This window comes from Otolemur garnettii, unplaced genomic scaffold (assembly GCF_000181295.1).
Source record: "Otolemur garnettii isolate 467f Iridium unplaced genomic scaffold, OtoGar3 scaffold00029, whole genome shotgun sequence".
NCBI classification, from domain to species: domain Eukaryota; kingdom Metazoa; phylum Chordata; class Mammalia; order Primates; family Galagidae; genus Otolemur; species Otolemur garnettii.
Window position 1 is genome coordinate 823833 of NW_003852424.1, and position 17454 is coordinate 841286.

At 45.9% G+C, this 17454-nt stretch overlaps 1 protein-coding gene across 1 annotated transcript in view; it reads left to right on the top strand.

The window, feature by feature from the left end:
• The window catches only part of PCSK6 (proprotein convertase subtilisin/kexin type 6), a gene marked incomplete at its 5' end in the record, with an annotated part of 189999 nt that overhangs the window by 61089 nt on the left and 111456 nt on the right, over positions 1-17454 (top strand). Inside the window, 4 exons of the mRNA XM_023512633.1 lie at positions 9864-9974; positions 10499-10642; positions 12230-12306; positions 14523-14611. Of these exons, the coding sequence (XP_023368401.1) occupies positions 9864-9974; positions 10499-10642; positions 12230-12306; positions 14523-14611 (421 nt within the window). The remainder of the gene's footprint in view (positions 1-9863; positions 9975-10498; positions 10643-12229; positions 12307-14522; positions 14612-17454) is intronic.

Here is a 17454-nt window from a genome sequence, read left to right on the forward strand (position 1 = left end):
TTGCCCCTATGTCATATAAAAGCTAGAATGTACATTTGTTAAAACAAAACACAACACTAGGTGGGACAGGAGTCAACTACAGGACTTTCTTCTTTAATTGCATGCGTGCTCAGGCACTCACTTATTAAGCATCTTTAACATTGTTCCTGGACCAGAATTGTGCAATTATTTTCCTTCACTAATTACCTTTACTTGAGGTTTTTAAAACCATCTTTGAAAAGAGCCATTTTGCTGGAATTGTGTTGTTGCTCAGTCCTATCCTTGGGGGAGCAGCCTCAGTGCAGTATCAGTCACTGGGTTTTTCCAAGGGCTGTCATTTAAGCAAACTGAATGCATTTGTTTTTAACTTGTTCTTTTGCCAAATGTCTGGAGAAGGGTGGATGCTACAGAATCACCCACCAATCATGGAAAGGGCTTACAAATTTTTTTTAAATTACTTGTTCTGATTATGTTCCAAGCTGGCTTATAGTTAGATGCTGCTGCCTGTGTCTTCCAAACCTTACATTTTAGTACAGTGACTTGGGTTCAGCCCTTTCCTTCCCTACAGTCCTCAGCCAGATTGATGATGGAAATGGAAGGGTGATCTTAGGGAAAGGCCCATGATGGTTCCTTTCAGGGAGGTGGAAGCCCTCGGTTGGATGCTTCATTCAGTGCTTTAAAACTCAGAAGTTGCAAAATGATTTCAAGGACCGGAGTGGGCATTCTGTTTTATAGGATAGGACTTTACCCCTAGACTTTAATCACAGATCAGGTTTCTTGCCAACAGTGATGCAACGTTTAAGCAGATCTTTCCATTAACCACAGATAGAATTTTATCTGACAGTTTTGTGTAGAAGAGCCATTAGAAGTGCAAACAAACAAAAAGTTCCTGGCAATAAAAGTACATAGACGGTAAGTTACCAAATTGATCTCAGGGGTTGATGAACTGTGGAATGGGCTTTGGGAGAGGCTACTGCCCAGTAGATCTGCCCACATATGGAGAAGAGAACTCTGGGGCTGTTCTAACCAGTTGTCACATAAACCGTCACCCCCATCTGGAGTGATCAGATAACAGTGACAAACTGTTTCTTTACATTCTCAGTGTAACCCAACTGGTTCTAAGTGTCATGGCTACTGTGAATTGGTGAAAAGTTTGATTTTTTTTTTTTTTTTTTTTAGAGACAGAGTCTCACTCTGTTGCCCTAGGATAGAACTCAATTTCTGGGCTCAAGCAAGCAATCGTCTTGCCTCAGCCTCTGGAGTAGCTGGGACTACAGGCATGTGCCACTATACCCAGCTGATATTTCTATTTTTAGTAAAGATAGGGTGTCTCTCTTGCCCAGGCTCCTGAACTCAAGCAATCCACCTGCCTCAGTCTCCCAGAGTGCTAGCATTACAGGCATGAGCCCTTGCGTCTGGCCAAAAATTTAGATTTTAAAACATACCTTAAAAAGTAACATTTTATTATTTCACCTTTATGCCCAGCACTTAAACTTTAATGTCTCAAAAACAACCCTAAATCATACATGTCTAAACCCGGCTCACTGCCTCTACCCCTACCTGTCTCAGAGAAGCATGTGCAGCACTCATCTGCATTTTGTACAACTCTGTCCTGGCCAGGTCCTGTATCTCCTGCCCTGCTAAGCTCCTGTCTTCTTTCACCAGGACCACTGCACTGCCCTCCTTACTGGCCTCCTATGAGCATCCTTGTCCCCCATGAATCAGCGTCCATGTTTCCAAGGGTCCTCTGACATACATGGTCTGATGGCATCACTGTTCTTGGGTGTCCTGCCGCAACCTGCCAGGCCTTCCTTGGTCTGGCCTTCTGTGGGCTCCTGAGCTCCAGCCGTGCTGGCCTTTAAAATCTTCTTGAATGACCTTTACTCTTCACCTCTGCACAGACTTTGCAGACTTCCCTTCCCTTCCCCTACTCTCTCTGTCTTCCTCATCCTCCCCTCTTGGCTCACACAACCTGCCACCAGGAAGCCTGCTCAGAGTCCTCAGGCGTGGCTTGTTCTTCCTAGCAGTTATATGTTTATGTTCTAGATTTGGCCCCAGAGTGGAAATAATGACTGGTTCAAGTTGCTTGGGATGTGGGCATTGACAGAGGCAGGACTGGCAGGGGAGCTGCACAGAGTTCCTGGGAAGCCTGCGTCATCAGGAGGGTAGGGAGGGTGGAGGAGAGGCTAGGGGAAGTCAGGCTGACCTGGCGCATAGACACACCAGGACAGAGGGGTGGGCAGTTGGAAGCATGTGAGCCCATCTCTTGGCAATGCTATAGAAGGTTCCTGAGGGCCAGGCCACATATCATTTGTTTCTACTCCTGTAAAGGTCCAGGACTACCCGGTAATTAGTAGACAGATGCCTAGTAAGTGTTTATGGAAACATATTTCAGTTTTCACAGACTAGATTCATATAAGCACATTGTATATTATTTATTTATCAGCTTCTTTCTATATATATACTTTAGAACAAAATTGTGGCACACCTTGGCTAAATGATAGCAGAAATCCTAACAAGAGCTATATCCTGTATTGCTAAAGCTAAAGTAATGGAACTGCTAACAGTGGCTAGACATTGGGCGTGTTGATCAGGGACTGGCTTCATAGGAGTGTGGGTCTGGTGGGGCTGCCATAACAAAGGACCACAGGCTGGGGGACTTAAATGACAGACATTTATTGTCTCACAATTATGGAGGTTAGAAGTCCAGGGCATCATTAGAGTTGGTTTCTTCTGAGGTCACTTGCAGAAAGCCACATTCTTGCTGTGTCCTCACATGGTCATCCCTCTGTGGGTGTCTGTGTCCTAACTCCAAGGACATCATTCAGATTGGATTAGGACCCCACCCTATGTCCTCATTTTAACTTAGTTACTTCTTACTGACATCATATCCAATTATAGTCACATTCTGAGGTACTAGGGTTTACATGTCAACAACTTAAGAACTTGGGGAGACACAGTTGACTCCCTAACAATGGGCGAATCTAGTCACTGGCTGCCGGTTCCGTTGTTGATGAGTGAAGGCAGGTGGCTGGCAACAGGAGAAGGGAAAACGAGAATTCACACATGAACAAATGGCTTTTCTTTCCCCCAAGTACTTGTACTCCTACTGTCCTGTTTCCAAGCTGGCAGATGAGTGAGGACCGTCTTCTCTTATGACTGTTAAGCCAGGATCATCTGGCACAGTTTACCATTTATAGAAAGAATTCAAAATATGCTTCAGTTGTGGCTGTGGCTAAGAAGTGGAGAGGGAGGCTGGCTCCCAATTGCCTGGGTGACATGACTGGACAGTGGCTTTCTAGGCTGAGTTAGAATATCTTTTAATTTTTTCTTCCTCCAACTTCTCCCTCTCTTCTGCTGCCTGGGCTCAATCGCTGGGTTCCAGCTGCGCTATTGCCATAGCAGCCTCAGACCCTCCACCCCCACCCCAAAGTGACCACAGGTGGGCTTGGATGTCTCATTGAGATAGGCTTTAAAGAAGCTGTTTAAGCATTGCTTGCTTTTGGCAGTGGTCCCCTCTGCCCTCCAGGAAGATAACAGTAGTTGTTTCAACCCCTCATGAGTGGAAAACTCTGATCTACTTTATGTCTCTGATCTACTTTTGAGTCTAGCTTAGTTAATGGTTCTTAACCATTTTGGCATTACAGTCCCTTTGAAAAGCAGGTAAAAGTTATGGGTGCTCTCTCTCTAGAGGAAAAAAGAAATCATGTGCTCATGCCCACACCATTATGCATACAGTTCTGGGGTTTCCAGCTTGTTCTAACATTGAGGGACCATTGGCCCCCAGGGCAAGAGATCCTCAACTGGACCCCACTTAATTCATGCGTGCACTAACCGCCTATCAGTGAGGGAAGGGCAATCTTGCACACTGAAAGGTGACACACAGCACACTCTTATCAGGGAGAAGTATATTTTTCTTTCTTTAAATTCACCACTCAGCCTTCTCACTTAGCTCTCAAGTTGGCTGGATGTTGGCCCAGCAAGGTGCTCAGAGCAGTCAGTGCTGATGCGAATTGTAGTCTAACCATCACAGATGAGTGCAAGGGTACTCAAAGTGAACTGATCTCACCCCCTACTTTACATTTGAGAGCCAGAGGCCCGGTACCCACCTCCCCACACAGAGCAGGGTTTACTTTTCTGTGGGTCTCTCAGTGTAAGTATTCTCTCCTGAAGGAGGTTTATGGTTTGGTGGCTCCAGGACACTGGAAGTCTAGCTTCTGATGTCCTCCCCAAATGTGCCCTGATGCACAGTGAGGGTTGGCTTGCAGTACAGAGACTTACCCTGTTCTTTCACAGTTACAGAATAAAATATCCTTCACTTTGATGAAACTAAGAGAATAGAGGGAGCTGGCAGCACTGTCACCCTGGCTGTGGATACAGCTGTGCACAACCTCCACAAACCTAGCTGGGCACTTTAAGGAAGTTTAGCAGTTTGTCCAAATGTAGCCCCTACCCTTTGATGCCCTGTGTAGACCCCTGCAGAAGGGGTCTCTGTGTATGCTCCTTTGTCATCTTAGCACCATCTCAGAGCAAAGACTTTAGAGCCCCAGGACCTGTATGTCAGGCAGGCTTCTGGTCCACTTGTGGCCTACAGGGAAGAAGAGGTGGCCAAGGCTGCCTGCAACTTCCTCCAGAAGGTCATTTGGACAATTATTATAACTCAGTAGGTAGCACTGATAAGCCATAATATCTTGGACCATTTACTGGGACTGCAGCAAGACTCCTCTTGGGTTTCTGCTGCTTTATGTTACGATTTTATGAGCATCTTTAAATTCTACCTTGTCTTATCAGCAGAGGGACATTCAACAGATGCCAGATTTTAATTTCTCTAGAAAGCTAGAGAGGGCCATGCTACAGAGAAGATGTTGCTGTGCATGTAATTTTGAGAAGATTAAGGAGTCTTCTTTCCGATTAGAATTCTCTATCGCAGAGCAAATAACTTATCTGGAAGAGTGCTGTGTTTAGCAGGAAACATACAAACGTTTGGAAAACAGATGAAAGGAAAAAGGTCAGAGTGACGTTCCACCTTCAAAATATGGCTCTAAAGAAATCAAGACACTTTATACTGGTTTGCAAAGAGATGCACATGATTTGTTTGGGCTTCATTGCTGTCAAATCAGAAGAGGAGGTAGGACCCCCCAGGTAGGAGGGGTCTCACTGTGGGGTAGCTTTTATTTGAGATGCCAGCAGGGACAAGTACACAGGAACCATTATAGTGCATGGAAGAGAGTGGTTAGGTGACAGCCAGGGGTCTGGGAGGACTTTGTGTGTATGGTGGGCACCCAGTGGGTACTCTGGTATGCCTAGTCCAAGAGTAATGGTAAAGCGCTCCTGCCTTGATCCCCTTCCCTTGTCCAGTGCACCTCCCTGCAGCCTTAGCCCCCCACACCCTTTCCTCCTCAGGACTCCATATCTTCATCACAAGCACCAGGCGTGGGCTTGCAGACCCCTGTCTCATAGGACAGCCTCACAAATCCTCAACCACTGTAGATCTCACCCTTGGTGAAGACTGGGACCTAAACCTGTTTTAGGTGCTGTAACCATCACCTGTACCACAGATGGGAGGGCTTAAAATGACAGGAATTTATTGTCTCATAGTTCAGAGTCCACAAGTTGGAATTAGGGTGTCAGGAGGCCATGCTTGCTCCAGAGCTGCTAGGAGAGGATCCTTCCTTGCCTTTTCCAGCTTCTGGGGCTCCAGATATCCCTTGGCTTGTGGCTGCAACACCCCAATCTCTGCCTGTGTCTCTGCAGAGCCGTAGCCTTCTCCGTATCTCAGATTTCCCTCTGCCTTTCTTTGATAAGAACACTTGCTATTCATTGGCTTTAGGGCACACCCGGATAACCCAGGATAATCTCACATCAAGATCCTTAATTCCATCTGCAAAGACTCTTTTTCTAAAACCTAAAGAGTTAAATAGAATGAGCAGGCATTTTCCTCTTCTTTCACTTTGGAAATCTGAAAGCTTTGAAAGTATAAATTTCACTCCTTCCTAAAAAGGTCAGGGTATAAGAATTTAACTCTTACCATATGCATGTAGCCACCAAAAGTTTTATTTTGCCCCGGGCCCATTCATTTGTAGACTTACTTGGGTTTAGGACTAAAGTTCCCAGCCTATGGCCTTGAAAGGTGAATAAAATGTGTATGACTGGCTTTCCCCATACATTTTTTCACAAGAGAAAGTCTGAAATCCAACATAGAAATTAGGAGGGATCTGGTGAATGACCCATGATTGATGCTTCAGTGTAAAGTGACAATCCAAGTCAAATAAACTACCAGAGAAACAACTTCCCATTTGTACTGTCCCTCCCAAGAGAGGAATAATACTTTAAATCCTACAAGAATCTTAAGTTGTTTTTCCTAACAAAGGTAATCACATGCATAAGGCAAAATAGTCCAGGAATTGAGCCTACCTACCACCTGTGACTTCTATCACCATTCCATGTGTTTGGAAGTACCAGAAGAATCCATTCCTTTATTACAAATACCCCTACCAGTTAATGTAACAGGGCTGGAACATGCCTGGGTGAGGGTACCTTCAGTACCTTCTATTAGGTGGGAGAGCTAAAGTTGAATAACTTGGTTTTGAGCCATTGGCACAGCTCTGACCTTTCCAGAGTGGCCAGTTGGCTCCTGGTTACAGCTTGAGAAGCACTGGGGCAGAGCTTTGCATTCAAATGGGGAATGGAGGGGTGGCACCTTGGTCCTGGGGGAAGACAGGCACATCCATGTTTGTCTTCCAGGAACCTAGCACCAGACCCTCAGGAAGTCTTAATGTTTTTGTTCAGCAAACAACAGAGCAAGTGACCACAGTATGCCCACTTTTCAGAAGAAATGTGGTGGGGGTAGACCTGGAAAACAGTTTACTCCTTTTTTTATTTTGAGACAGAGTCACACTCTGTTGCCCCAAGCTAGAGTGCCCTGGTGTCAACCTAGCTCACAGCAACATCAAATTCCTGTGTTCAAGCAATCAATCCTCTTGGCTCAGCCTCCTAAGCAGTTGGGACTATAGGCACCTGCCACAACATCAAGCTAATTTTTCTATTTTTAGTAGAGTCAGGGTTTTGCTCTTGTTTAGGCTGATCTGAAACTCCTGACCTAAAGTGATCCTTCCGTCTTGGCTTCCCAGGGTGCTAGGATTACAGGCTTGAGCCACTATGCCTGGCCTTGGCTTGCTCTTTGTGATGAGTAGGAGGTAGGATCCAGGACCTCCCGTACTGTCCTGAGAAGACAGCTGGGTGACTGCCGGTGAAATCAGCCTCTGTGACCATGCTGTCCACCCGGATCCCTCATCCATAGCATGAAGGCTCAGACAACCCATGCCTGGAACATCATCTTTTATACAAGAATTTGTTCCATTGGCCTGACAATGCCTAGTTTGCTGTCAGAGACTTGCAAGGCCAGTCACTGGAGAAGGGCCCCTGACTATGCTGTGGGCCTTGTGTTATCCAAGCCCACCCTTAGAACTGGGTACTATTGTGGAATTTTACCCAGAGCCCAGCAGCAGTTGGAGTCCAGGACGCCTGACTCTTTCATCCCTGACTCTTTCATGACATCTGGCAGCTTGCTTTCCCACATAACCTAACTGATTTGGGGGAGTCTTCACTTTGGCTTGGAAGAGCAGAGTTAGCCTCCTTCTCCTGCTAGTAGTGTAGCCAGGTGGGCCCAGAAGGATGCTATTAGGATGAGTAGTAAGTACAGGGCCTGTTAGCATGGACAGGGCTTAGCCTGGCAAGAGGGATAGAGATATTCCAGGGGCTTAGGGCTCTGAGGGATCTGCAGATCTACCGTGGTAACTGTATTTTATAACAGGGTATTTAGCAGATCATGAAATATTGCCTGTAGTATTTTATACCAGGTAAAAGCTTTCTTGTTCAGGCAGTGATATATAGGGAAGTTTCAAAAACTCATCAGCTGGTGTTATGAACAAAATATCTCATTTTATCATTTTATTTTCCATAAAAGTATCTATCAGTGACTGTTATAAATTATCTATGGCTTAGTGCTGAGGCTTTTTGAAACATCTAACCGGCATTGATTTTGAGCTCTTTGCGGTGTTCTTGCTGGTGTTTTATAAACCAATCACATTGGTGATAGGTCCAGCTACAATACTTCTGAGTGTTTTATCTTGTACACTAAGGATGCCTTTGAGATCAATCCCCACCCATCAGTGTGAGACTATCATAAGTGTTCAGCACGCCTCCCTTGGGATCATGTAGAGCAGGAAAGACTACCGAAGAAAGAAGAGAAATCCTCTCCCTTGCCCCATGGATGCCTGTCTGCTCAGCCTCAGGCAACTAACTCCTTATCTTGACAGCCATGCTAGCTGCCAGGAGCAGCCTGGAGTCACCAGCCTTGGATCACTTGGGCTCCCTCTCCTCTCCTCTCCTTCCTCTTGCCACATTCCTTCTCCTCTTTTACCCTCTTCCTGCCAACCTGTGCCACCGCCTCTAGACAGCCCACCTTGTTTGGAGGTTACCTTATACTCTTTGCTTGCTGGGAGTCCCCAACTGCAGTGCAGACACCTCAAGAGCAGGGGCTGGAAACTCATCCTCATCCTGGCCATCTTGGGCCCCAACACCAGGCAGAACTTTAGCGTCAGGCATTACAGAATCAGGTACAGCTCCAGCAGTAAGACTAAGGAAAACTTTTTTACTAAGGGCCTGTCAAGATTGTTTACAAGTGAAAATGTTTCTCCAGCTTGGTCAGAATGGTTGTGTGTCAGGCACTGGCTAGCACTTTGTGTACACTGGTTCATCTGCCACCCTCATGGCAACCAGGCATGTTCCCCACTCTGCAGGTGAACACACTAAAGCCCAGAACTTGACTGCCTGCTCCAGGTCATGCAGCTGATGAGCATGGCGCTGTGTTTGGAATCCAGGCAGCCTGGCTCCTAAATCCTTGCCCTTAAATATCAGTTATGCTGTCTCTTAAACTTTTTTCCTTGATTATGAAAGCAGATCATGCTGATTGAAAGAAATATGTAAATCATAAAAGTAATTAAAATTTTTTTAATTAGCAATAATGTCAACATCCAGAAATTGCTTCTATTAATATTTTGCTGTATCCTTTTCTAAGTTTTTTCTCTGTGCATGTTTTGGTACCGTGTTCCTAATGGCTGTCAAAAGTTTCAGTATATGGTTTATCATAATTTATTTATTCTTATCCTCACTATAAAGAAACTTCTAATAGCAATTTGACCAAACAGTGTCCTTATGCATTCATTTTTTATTTTTTGTTTTTTTTGAGACAGAGTCTTACTCTGTCCCCCAGGCTGGAGTACAGTGGTGTCAGCCTAGCTCACCAAACCACAAACTCTTGGCCTCAGGGGGATCCTCCTGCCTCAGCCTCCCAAGCACCTGGGACTGCAAAGACCCACCACAATGTCCAACTAGTTTTTCTATTTTTTGTAAGGATGGGATCTTGCTGTTGTTCAGGCTGATCTCAAACTCCTGGCCTCAAGCAATCCTCCCACCTCTGCCTCCTAGAGGGCTGGGATTAAAGGAATGAGCCACCATGCTTGGCCTCATTCCTTCCTCATACATGTATTTCCTTTTTCTTTAGGACAAGGATCACCAATTTATTGGTAATTTCATAAGGTCTTTCTTTCTTCTTCTTTTTTTTTTGATAGATTGCCTTTAACATCTATCAGAGGTGTTATTTCCCTTCTACACACACACTCAAGTGCATACACACACATAAGTTCTCATTTTGCAAATGTAGTCACTTTGAAGTAAAGATATGTCCTTAGGGCTTACCATCTAAAACATCTTCTATGATACAAATGTTCATGCAAAAGGAAACCTAAAGCATCTACAGAGAGGCCACATAAAATCAGGAAATTGTTTTTAAAATAGATAGTAACTGCTTTTCTTCCTGGTAGGTAAAGTGGCTCCAACAACAAGAAGTGAAACGCAGGGTGAAGAGGCAGGTGCGAAGTGACCCACAGGCCCTTTATTTCAATGACCCCATTTGGTCCAACATGTGGTACCTGGTGAGTAGGACAGGGCCCCTCTCAGGCTCAGGCATTTGCAGTGCTCTTGTTTGAAATGTGTCAGTTTCCCCCAACAAAGCTAAATTCCTGCATAGCTGCAGACAGACACACTTCATCCTGAGTGTGTAAAATGCCTCCTTCGTGGCTGTGTAGCACATGCTTTCTTGTGGTTGTTTTTCTGAACTTATGTGAAAGTCTAAGGGAGTTCTTTGACTAGGGTAGTGATTTGATGGAGGCTGTAAAATTAACTAACTGGTGACAATCAGCCCTGGACAGAGCCCCTGAGGGGAGATGATACCCTAGGAAAATGACAGACAGCCTGCAGGTGCAGAAAGAACAAAAGGAGCCCTCCAGATCTGAGTGGGGGAAAGAAGATCTTCACTAGATGAGGCAGGGCCAGATGTTTTCTCTCTGTTTACATGTAATTGTAAGTGGCTTCCTGTGGGCTGTGCACAGGATGTCCATTCTGTGGCACTGGAGGTGTGTCCATGTTGGTGACAGGGTGCTTTGTGTCTTCTGTACAGCATTGTGGTGACAAGAACAGTCGCTGCCGCTCAGAAATGAATGTCCAAGCAGCATGGAAGAGGGGCTACACGGGAAAAAACGTGGTGGTCACCATCCTCGATGATGGCATAGAACGGAATCACCCTGACCTGGCCCCAAATTATGTAAGTCAGTTAACATGCAAAGATATTCAGCTGTGCTCATCATTAAATAAATACCAGTTTGAAAAATAGTAGGGAGCTATTCCCCTCTCCCTTGTTAGATTAGGAAATAAAGGAAACCCTGCTGGGAGGATTAGAGGAACAAACATTCTGCTGCCTCCTACATTCTTATGCCAGGGACAGGGGTTTTGCAGAGGGATTCAGCCACATGTTTGAGAAGTAACATATACTTCTAGCAATGGAGCCTAAAGAACTAAGAAACAAAACAAAACAAAAAGAACTAAGAAACATATGCATAGAGATGGTCATCACATGGATATTAACAACGTAAACAGTTATAGGGTTAAGACATGGGCCCTGGGTTCAGACTGCCTAGGTCCCTTTCCTGGCTCTGGGACTTTTTAGCTCTGAGAACTTTGGGCGATGTGCTTAACTTCTCTGTGCCACAATGTTGCCATCTGTAATACAGAGTTAATAAAGGGACTGCCATCTAATACAGTTATTGTAAAGATTAATTAGTTTGAAATGTAAGGAGGAGAGTTTGGCATATGTAAATATGATAAATGCAGTAAATACTCTAAGGCAACAGTCCCCAGTGTTTTTGGCACCAGGGACTGGTTTCATTGAAGACAGTTTTTCCACAGATGCGAGTAATGGAATGGTTTGAAGATGATTTAAGTACATTGCATGTCCAGATCAAATCGTCAGGCATTAGGTTATCGTAAGGAGCTGCAACCTAGAATCTTGCATTTGTGCAGTTTATGGAAGGGTTTTCCCTCCTATAAGAATCTAATGCCACCACTGATTTGACAGGAGGCGGAGCTCATGTGGTGATGCAAGTGATGGGGAGTGACTGTAAATATAAATGAAGCTTCACTCATTTCCCCTGCCGCTCACCTCCTGCTGTGCAGCCTGGTTTCTAACAGGCCACAGATGGGTACCTGTGTGCCTGATAGAGGTTAAGTAAACTGTATTGTATCCATTTGATAGATAATTATGCAGCCCCTAGAAATAAGTTTTGAAAAAAAAAAAAGATGTTTTGAAGCCTACATCAACAACACTGGAAAGCTTTTATCCTATGTTTTAAAAGGATACAAAATTGCATGAATAGTATTATCACAAGTATGTAGACAAAAACATAACTATTAAAAATTATAAGGACATTATGCTAAGTGAAATAAGCCAGTCACATAAGGGTAGGTACTGACTCTACTTATATGAGGTACTTAGAGTGGTCAATTTAGTAGATAGAAAGTGGAATGGTGGTTGCCAGGAGCTGGGAGAGAGACATGGGGAGGTACAGAGTTTCAGTTTTGCAAGATGAGTAAAGCTCTGGAGTTGGATGGTGGAGTAGTTTCACAAAAATGTGAATGTATTTAATGCTATTTAACCACTTAAGAATAGTTAAGATGGTAAATTTCATGTTATGTATATTTTACCACAATAAAAATATATTCGAGATGATAGTTACAGCAAAAGAGAAACCCTATGTATTTTTCTCTATTTTCCCACAAAACATAAAAACAGTTTAAAACAGGGCTGTGATATATCGTACCATCTCTCTTCACTCACCAAGATTTAATTTCTTAGGATTCCTATGCAAGCTATGATGTCAATGGAAACGATTATGATCCGTCTCCACGATATGATGCCAGCAACGAAAATAAGTACGTAGCCTTGACTCCTCTTCCCGCACTTCTCTTCTCTCCTTCCCTCTTCCTGCAGAGCTGCAGTTAAATGTCACATGAGAGGTCCAGAGAGGTGACAGGCTGTCAGCACTTCTTCCCCAGCCAGGTGGTGGTGGGACTTTTCTAGGAGTCACAAGCCGCTCCAGGTACAGCTTTTCAGGTGCAAGGCAGCTCATATGCATTTAAAGATGTTTGACAAACATTGTTTCTATTTCCAATCTTCATGGAATATTTTATTTTACAGAGTCTCACTATGTCACCCTCAGTAGAGTGCCATGGCGTTACAGCTCACAGCAACCTCAAACTCATGGGCTTAAGTGATTTTCTTGCCTCAGCCTCCCAAGTAGCTGGGACTACGGTGCCCACCATAACACCTGCCTGTTGTTTTGGATACAGTTGTCATTGTTGTTTAGGAAGCCTGGACCAGGCTCGAACCTGCCAGCCTCGGTGTATGTGGCCAGTGCCCTACTCCCTAAGCTATGAGTGCTGAGTCCTTCGTAGAATATTTTAAAAGAATGATCCTTAAGTCTAGTGGTCTCCATGTCCAGCTATGTGAAGACAGCAGTTTGATCTATTCGCACATGGGTCACATGTTTCAGCTTTTGTGACTGTCTGTGACCTTATGAGAGAGTTGGAAAGGGCATGAGGAGGCGTGAGTGATGCTGGCACATCTGGGTGCAGATCCTTGCTCACCAAGGATCTGACTGTGTGGCCTTGTGCTCAGTGGGCAGCCTGTTTGAGACTTTATGTCTTAGTGTTTCTGAGGCTTCTCCATGTTGATGATGCTCCCTACCCCGCAGAGTTAATGGAGGGGTCAGCGTGCTGAGTATGAAGAATGCATACAGCAGGTAGTCAGAGTGGATGTTGTGTCACTATCATTTTGCAAGTGAAGGCAATGAGGTCTGGAGAGACCAGGCAACTCGTGCAGAGTAAATGGCAGCCCTGGGATTGCTCCTGTGTGCCTGCTTACTGTCTCTGCCTGTCCTTCCCCTGCCAGCAGGTCCCAGGCCCTGAGCTCTTATCCATTTTCCAAACATAACCAGAGGAAAATAACAAAAGCCCTTTCTTTCTTCTCTGGTGTTATCAAGATGCTTGCCAAGGTGTGTCCTCTCACCATAGTATTTTAGCTTGCATTTGATTTGATTCTGAGCTTTACATGTTGATGCTCACATGGTGCCGTGTTGGGAGGCTCAGCCCCGTGCATTCCACATAACAGGCTGCAGAGCCTCCAGCCTCACACATCCCACAGTGCTCTTCCCGGCCAGCAGTGGGGTCACCTGGGGCTAAGGGGCCTGATCATGGCTGCCCATCAGGAGAGCAGGGAGGAATGATCCAGATAACGTGCAGTTTAAGGGCAGGACTGAATCTCATCATAAGCCATGGGGGAGCAAGGCTGTGTGGGTTCCAAAGAACAACAGATAACTCCTTCTAAAGGGCTAGCACACAGGCTGAGACTATTTTTAAAGGTGACTTCAAATTTGAATCAGTGATTCTCATCCCCTCTGGTCTCTGCTCAGAGATTTGCTTTTTAAAGTTGCCCATATTTTGGCTCCATTAGAAGAATTGATTTGATATGGCCCATCAGAGAATGGGGACATTACTAAGAAAAGCAATGTCTTTTTCTGGTAGTTTCTTCATAGTCCTCCAGCTGCTGCTGAGTGTTTTATTTAGAATATTCTTCCTTGGCTCCTGCTTAAATGGCCATAGAAACGCAGGGAGGGCTGCCTTGGGGTGAGCGTGGTGTTGTAGGTACACAGGAGACAAGACATGAGACATCAGCACCAGTTTGTTTTTTCTTTCGTCCTGCCAGTCGGGCAAGCATTGATGCCACACCTGTGTGTGATGAGTGATATGTTGTAGGTCACAGGGGACACAGCTGTGGTCTCACCCCCATATGCGTAGTGGCAGTGTGCCAACACAAGTGCTGGGAGGAAGGAGTCAGGGCCACAGATGCCCCAACTCCAGCTTGGGGGCTAGGAAGCATCCTGGCACAGACAACCCCAAGTTAGCACTTGCCATCTGCAGGGTGGTGGGAAGGGCTGTACAAAGCCCCGGGTTGGGTACTTTCTCCCAGAGGACATGCAGAAATGGGGTCAGAATAGCTAACTCGCCTGTTGCACAAGAATTGAGCTTTGTACTGAATTCATTAGAGCTTTCAGGGCCGGGTCCTAATTTGGTTTTTCCCTTTGCTTCAGACATGGTACTCGTTGTGCAGGAGAAGTCGCTGCTTCAGCAAACAACTCTTACTGCATCGTGGGCATAGCATACAATGCAAAAATAGGAGGTAAGGCTGGGAAGGAACAGCCCAGGAGCTGAGCTGAGTGGGGTGGTCAGGTGGGGGTGGCCACTTTATAGCTTGCTGTTCTCAGTGGCCTCTGTCATTTAGTGTTGGCCTAGTCAGGCCCCTGGGCTGGAGGCAGCCATGCCTTTTGTGCCACAGCCCAGCCAGCACACAGTGTTTGTGGCCCCCAGGCAGAGAAATTGCTCACTATTTTACCTAAAGAGCCATTGCAGGTCTCATCAGAAAGGTACCCCTTTTCTCCCTTCCCCTCCTTCTAGTATGTTCACTGATTTCCTGCTGGTACCCAGACCACCCCTCCTGACAGACTATTAGTTCCCCTGCTCACAGTCCTTGAGGGACACCCTGTCACTACCCAGACAGAGTTATAGTCTTTCTATGGGATAAAGGCCTTTCCTAAGTCCCAACTCCCTTGCAAACCTAAGGGCTCACTTATGTCCTTGGCCTTGGCCTTAGCCAGAGGACATCTGTCATGGTATCCTGCAGACATGCCCAGTCTTCCCCATGTATTCCTGGGCTTCAATCCCATTCCCACCTCCCTCACTGTCTCTCCCCTTGGCTCAGCCCCCCCTTTAACTTATGGCCACTGCGTTCTGTGAAGTACTCCCTGAATCCTGTTGCATCCCCATCTCATTCACTAGGGATATCAGCTCTTCCGGGTCCCTTTAAGGAGCAGTGCCTGACCCCAATGTGTCTGGCTTTGTTATTTAGCTCCTCCCATTGGTAAGTCAAGCTGCTCTGGCCAGGTTGGGGCTTTGTAGTAGAGTCACATGTCTTTCTATTCCCTCCTGGACCCTGGCACTGTGACAGCTCAGTCCTCAAGTTTTCTGAAGTCCCCACCAGGTGTGGGCAGAAAGGAGGAGTGACAGATAGCCTCCCAGGGAGTGCCAGCCTCACCCCGGAGGCCTGTCTGCCTCTCAGTTTGAAAATGCTTGTGTTCACTCAGATAGTCGTGGTGGGAAGTCACCTTTCCAGGCCACAGTTGTTCCTGCCACTGAGGACAGGAACAGCTGGTGGACAGGTAGAATTGGTGAGGACATCTGCAGCTCCTTAAAAGCAGCATTATGTGGGGAGATTGGGTCAGGGGTTCCCTGAATCACCAGTCCTTGGGAAAATTCTTAAATGTCAAAAAGAGGGCCCATAGCTTTAACTTAATTAGGACTCCCTGCCTGCCTTTTCCTTGGAAATCTCTGAGGTGGCTGGGATCTGTCATTCTATAACAGAATTAGCCCTGAAGGGCATGTTCTGCAGGATAAATCCTGAGACTCTGTCAGCTGGCCTTACTCCTTAGTGGATAGTTCTCATACATGTATGAGTTCTCTCTGGAGAACTTTTGTTGATGAGAGAGGATCCCTGACAAGTCTCCCCAAGAAACTGGAGTCAGACTGACCTGGTACCAATTCCCTTCTCCCCACTCACTGACTGCGTGTCCTTAGACAACCTACATAACCTCTCTGAACCAAGGTTTCTTTGTCTGGGGGGGAAAATGGCAATAATGCAGCCGCCTCCCCAGGTTCGCTGTGATGACAAAGTCAGACACCATGTGTGAAATCACTGGCCCAGGGCTGAGTCTACAGGAAGTCACAGAGCTCTATCTATCCCTCTTGCTAAAACTCTCAGAGGGAGAGTCAAAATGATTTGTGTTGCTTTGAGTGAGGGGGTTGACCCCACCTTTGGGGTTGTCTGAGCCTTGCACTTCAAAGTCCCTAGAGTAGGAGCATTGACATCCTCAGGGAGCTGTTAGAAAGCCAAAAGGTCCCTACCCCAGACCTACTGAGTCAAAATCTGCACTGTGACAAGCTCCCTAGTGGAATTGTCTAGAAAGGACAATTTGAGAGATGCTGGTTTAGAGGACTGTCTGGGATCACACAGGTAGGTAGCACCTGCATCATAGGTTGTGGGGAAGAGTCAGTGGAAGTAGCGTATCTAAAGACCCTCCCAGAGAAGATGCACAGTTAATATAGTTTGTGTGATTAAATAGCTCTACACACATCACAGACTTGTGTAAATTTCCCAGATCTGGAGAGAGTGCCTTCACTTGCAGGACTTGGGAACAGAAATGTGTTTTAGTTAATCAGTTAAATGTCATTGAGCATGGGGCTGTGTGTATGATACAGGGCCAGCCATTGAGGGGGAGAAGCAGGAGGTGACAGACATAGTTTGAGGCCTCTAGTTGGGAGTTCAGCATGCCTTTGGCAGAAACCAACATGGAAGACAGCTCAGGACCATGTACTAAAATGAAGGGCAGTCCAGGAGTCACGAGAGTGGGCAGGGCAAATCACTCGTGAGGCAGAGGCATGAGAACGTGACTTGAGCTTGACGTGGGAGGATTTAGCTGCATATGGACTGCTGAGAAAACAGTGGGGTCTGCAGCATGGAGCTGGGGGGAGCTTGCCACAAAGAAATAGAGGACATGCAGTGGGGCTGTATGGGAAGGCAGGTGTGGGTCGAGACTTGCCTTGACTAAGGGATCTTATGACAACCATTCTCCAAAGCTGCTGTATACAGCTTCAGCTTTTCCACACAGGTGGACACCCTTTCCTTCTGCCTCCCTCCAAGCTCACTGCTGGGTGGGGTAACCTTTGGGTGCCCCTAACATAGTCTCTCTCTCTGAGTGTGCTGGCACCCAGCAGGAAGTTTCTCTGAGATGCCCCTGGAGCTAAGTTGGCACTCAGATTATAATGTCTATCCAATCTATCTGGAATTAATAGTATACTACTTTACGTCTAAATCTAAAATAGACTGTTTCAATTCACACTCATTCTCGTCCTTTGCGCTGTTGTTTTTATACATTTTACTTCATACATGATAAACCCACAGTACATTGA